The sequence below is a fragment of the Galendromus occidentalis genome, unplaced genomic scaffold, assembly GCF_000255335.2.
Source record: "Galendromus occidentalis unplaced genomic scaffold, Mocc_1.1 scf7180000076381, whole genome shotgun sequence".
NCBI classification, from domain to species: Eukaryota; Metazoa; Arthropoda; class Arachnida; order Mesostigmata; family Phytoseiidae; genus Galendromus; species Galendromus occidentalis.
The window spans coordinates 1-4,363 of NW_003804370.1; the positions used below are offsets into that span (position 1 = coordinate 1).

General features: G+C 52.1%; 1 protein-coding gene across 1 annotated transcript; it reads right to left on the minus strand.

The window, feature by feature from the left end:
- Window positions 1-272: 272 nt before the first annotated feature.
- Window positions 273-3,232, minus strand: LOC100899907 (canalicular multispecific organic anion transporter 2-like; the record flags this gene model as incomplete). Its single annotated transcript, XM_018641897.1, has 8 exons — window positions 3,042-3,232; window positions 1,912-2,059; window positions 1,558-1,704; window positions 1,272-1,439; window positions 1,018-1,195; window positions 777-908; window positions 497-685; window positions 273-410 (listed from the first exon to the last, which is right to left on the minus strand). Coding segments are annotated over exons 1-8 (1,164 nt in total), but the record flags the coding sequence as incomplete, so codon positions are not given.
- Window positions 3,233-4,363: the final 1,131 nt, after the last annotated feature.

The window sequence follows — 4,363 nt, forward strand, 5'->3', positions numbered from 1 at the left end:
CGGCTTCGAGAAAGTCTCGAATCCGCCGCATTGACACGAAAGCTTTGGCCAGTAGGGAGACCGAATACGGAAACATGATCAGATCGTCCCTGAGAGAATTGAAATATGCGATCGAAACCAGGACGATCGTTGGGGTTGAGGACGCCTTTCTTGTTCAAGAACATGTAGGCTCAATCGCCGCCGTCGAAACCTTCGGGAAGCAAGGTTGAGATCGTGAAACTGTGTCAATGACTCTCCAGATCGAAACGTGATTCGCGTGGGGGATTACTCACGAAAAACGGATAACAATTCCAAGTGAATCCGAATGCATTGCTAGCTCCGAGAAAAATGTACATCAGCCGGGATTCCTGGTCTCTGAGCTTGCGAATTTTTTGCATGAAAGAGTTCTCCCAAGCATACAATTTGATGACCTGCGAATTTCGGAGCGATGAATGTTTGCCGTCCTCCAGCGTTTGTGGATTCATGAGCTCTTCCACGTGACCCCCAAGGAGTTTACCTTGACATTGTTGAAAACCTCAGTCACCATCTCGATTCGCTGATCTTTCTTCTTCATGTGTTTCGTTTGCAGAGCGCTCTCGATTTTCGTCATGAGGACGATCACGGGCGTGAATGCCACGATCGCAAGCGCCCCAGCCAAGCAATATACCCCGAGGTATTGGTATATGAGGGCGAAGGTCAATACTACCTGGATAGAGAAGGTTTCTCAATCGGAAGGATTCTACAAACACGGAACGCTGAAAGTCCCATCCCGAATGTCTCGACTTCTTGTAACTCACCGATACGGGCGCTCCCCAGGCATAATTGGACTGAATCATAGCCCATTGGATGATGTCGACATCGATCGTTATCAAACTCACTATATCGCCGGTCGGATACTCTTTCGAAGACTTTGATGACAGTCTTAAACACTGATAGGAGAAAGGGATCTTACTTTTTCTGGAGCTAATCTCTTCGATAACGTGACTTAGGAGGAGGTCGAAATACAGCAGCTCCGGAGGAGCTCTTCTCTTGTCGAACCTTTTGGTATATTGCAGATGATAAGCCCGATTTGAGCTTGATGCCCACATTGAATAGGGTGCCGAAAGTGTGCGACCGCAAGATCGAGAATATTTGTTGGGATGCTAAGAGTACTCCCACGATGTAGAGACCTTCTGTCATTGGCGGGTTTTTCTTGTTCAAGAAATCATCCAGGCTCCTGGAATGCGGGATCGTTTCAATTCATCATGACGATCGGCGGGATACACGGGGATCGTTTCTGGTGTCTTACTCACCCAATGAGGAACGGTGGGACCAAAAACACGAACGAAGCGAGGAAATACAAGATGGCTGCGAAGAGTAAGTCAGCCCAAAAGGCTACAAATATAACGGAAAACATGCTGACGGACTTCTTCGTGCCTTCAGGGCGGATAAGGGTAGCGTCATCCGTCTCGGGAGTTTCTCTGAAACAAGGCAATGAGAAGGTTTCCCGAACGCGAATCCGAATTCCCGACCCGACGATGGGGTCACTGCCGAAATCTCGATAACGTTTCCTATAAGCTTGAAAGGACAGATACGCACTCATCGGCGTTTTGTGGTCTTTTTCTCGCATGTCTCTTGTTCCATAGACGCAGGATTCTAGCAGCCGTCTCTTTGGCTGTGAACAACGTGTGCAAAGGAAGGAGATCTTTCGCTTCGAGCTGATGCCTCGCGCCCCGGAGGACGACTCTGAAATTTACAGGACCGTTCCCCGTCAGTCTGCACTCGGGTTCCTATTAGGGCGATTCGGTTCCAGAGACAAACCGGGGGAATCCTGGTAGCATGCATTCGGCACGGATTGGCTCCCATAGGTTCTGAATATGGGAGAGTCGATTTGCGCTCTCTGCCTCAGCGATCAACTGTCAGGCAGATGATCAACTGTCACATGATACTCACCGAGTGAGAAATCCAAAGAACAGTCTGTCCCAGAGATTACTCTTCGTGGTTGTGTACCGGCAGTTTTTAGGATCATCGTCCTCGTCATAGGTACTCCCGACCTTGACAGCCAAGTCACTTGTGCACTCGTCAGTGTGCGAACCGTCTTCTGGAATATTTAGGGGAGAGTCGTAGGAGGATCCGACAGTAGATTAGCCGATTGGCATGGATTTTCTCCATTGGATTGTATGTATGATCAGAGCAGGCGCGCTGTTCCTCTCCAGCGGCGTGGAAGCTTCAGAGCCCCTTCTGGTCCCTCCCAGCGAAAGATAGCCAGCTGGGTGGGAGGATTCTGCGCGCTGCGTACGTGCACTCCCGGGCCGATCGAGTCCCCCCGCGAACTTGCGCGCCCTGGCGCCGCCACAGACAAGTCGGACCCCTCACCGACGGGCTGGAGGGAGAGGGCGAAAAAAAATCCAGTAGGATCGGGCTGAGAGAGCCTACAGACGGCGAATTCGAGAACTTGTCTCTGAGTGAGATTCGCTCATTGAATCTTCGAACCGGCTGGCTGGATGATTATTCCCCCGTGGACCATGACCTCAATCGAGCGTTTTAAACTATTCGTTCCTCTCCACGCTCCCGGAGGCGCTCATTTCCGGCAGACTTCTGTCGGGGGAATGCTGACCGTCGATCGCCTCGCTTCTCACCATGAGGAGCGGTTCCATCGGTCGGCAGTCGAAGCGGCGAGGTTCGGGACCCGAGCAGGCGCTTGGCGCTGGGACAAGATTCAGCCTGCCAAGGTGCTTCCGCGGAGTTTTCAAACACAAGCATTCCGGCCCAGACAGACAGCTACACGTGGATGACAAACCGCTCCGCCCCGATTCAAACAGGAGCTTGAGCTATTCCAAGGAAGATCCCGGCATCCTCTCACCATGATTGCGTGTGTGTTTAGCAGGAGAAGGCGGTTGATAGGGTTCTGTAAGCTAGCTCTTTCGTCCGCGGATCCTACGAACATCGAAACGGGAGATATTGGATCTCCTAAGAGCTCAGCAAACGTCCGGAGAGAGTCAAGACGGCTGGCCGTGGAATAAGCCGGCACTGTCGTTCGCCTCTCGTAAATAGCACAGTGGATACCGCAGTTATTGGCTTACCGAGTGTTTCGCCGACAGGCTCCGGCGATTTGTCCGCGTTGACGATCGCAGACGATGTGCTCATCGTCAGCTCTCTTCTCGGGCTCTGTCACCGCATTCACGAAAAATTTCACAATGCGGCTGAGCGGATTCTGGAATGAAGAATTCTGTTCCACAAACGAGACGAACCAAGCGCTGTCTCTGGACTGAATGCTCCGGCGCGTTCCGCCTCTCCTATTTGAGGGAGTCTCGAACACGGGATCATCCTTCTCGTCCGGGCAAGATCGCCATTTGCTCGTGGCTGATCCTAGCGTAACTGACCCTTTCCCCGTCCAGGCAATGCACACGGCATCGACGGGGGAAGTGTCATTATTACTCAAATGGGACTTAATGGGTCTGTCTTGACGGACCTTTGGCACCGATCTGCAAGAACTTGCCCGGTATGTCCTTCTGGGATCAGCCTACCATATAGGCTCGTGGTAAGCGCCTCCAATCGGCATCCACGAGACTGTTCAGAGTAGCCCCCTTCCACGCACCGAGCAAACCGATTGCCCCCCGAGTTCTTCAGTCTCCATGAGTCACACCAACGAGAAATGACGTCACAGACGATCGGTGCACGCGAACGGCTACCGCGCGCTCTTTTCATGTAGATTGGCAGGAGTTTTCATTTAAAAAAAACATTCCTCAGTGGACTTTGGCGGGTCAGTGCATTGTTTCCAAGGTATTCAACACATGAAGCTGATATTGTTTCTGCTGGTCCCTGACTGCGGCGATCAGTCATCATCATTCTCCAAGGGGCTTCACTTGTGGGAAAACTGCTGCTCTGACCCATTTGTCGCATCTTTTTTCTAGCGGCAGATCCCACACCATGATCGGGAGGGGCCCTTGTCCGAATTCCCCCCCGGGCCGAGAACTTCTCTCTGCGGCCCTGGTGAGACCTCAACTTGCGATCGCCTCGACTTACGGACGTTCCGTTCTGAATGAAACTGTCTCGAGTTGCGAACGTGGATCGGAGTAATGAACGCTTCAGTAAACTGAATATGACAAAATCATGTAAATCTCTTTATCGAAACCCGGCTTGCATAGAGAGCATTCCGATTGTGACAAACATGACCGCTCTGCTCGAAAGGAGTGTCCGAGTCAGCTAGTGCTCGGGCCACGAATTCGGTTACGACTTGCGAACGTCTCGACTCACGAACGACCCTCCGGGACGGATCAAGCTCGTAAGTCGAGGTTCCACTGTGCCTGCATATTTTGCCGGCACCAGGGATCGAACTCACGCCGCCTCCCGCGCGAGCGACGTCGTTGCTGACATCACCCACTTATTTTTCCGCGAGATTCAG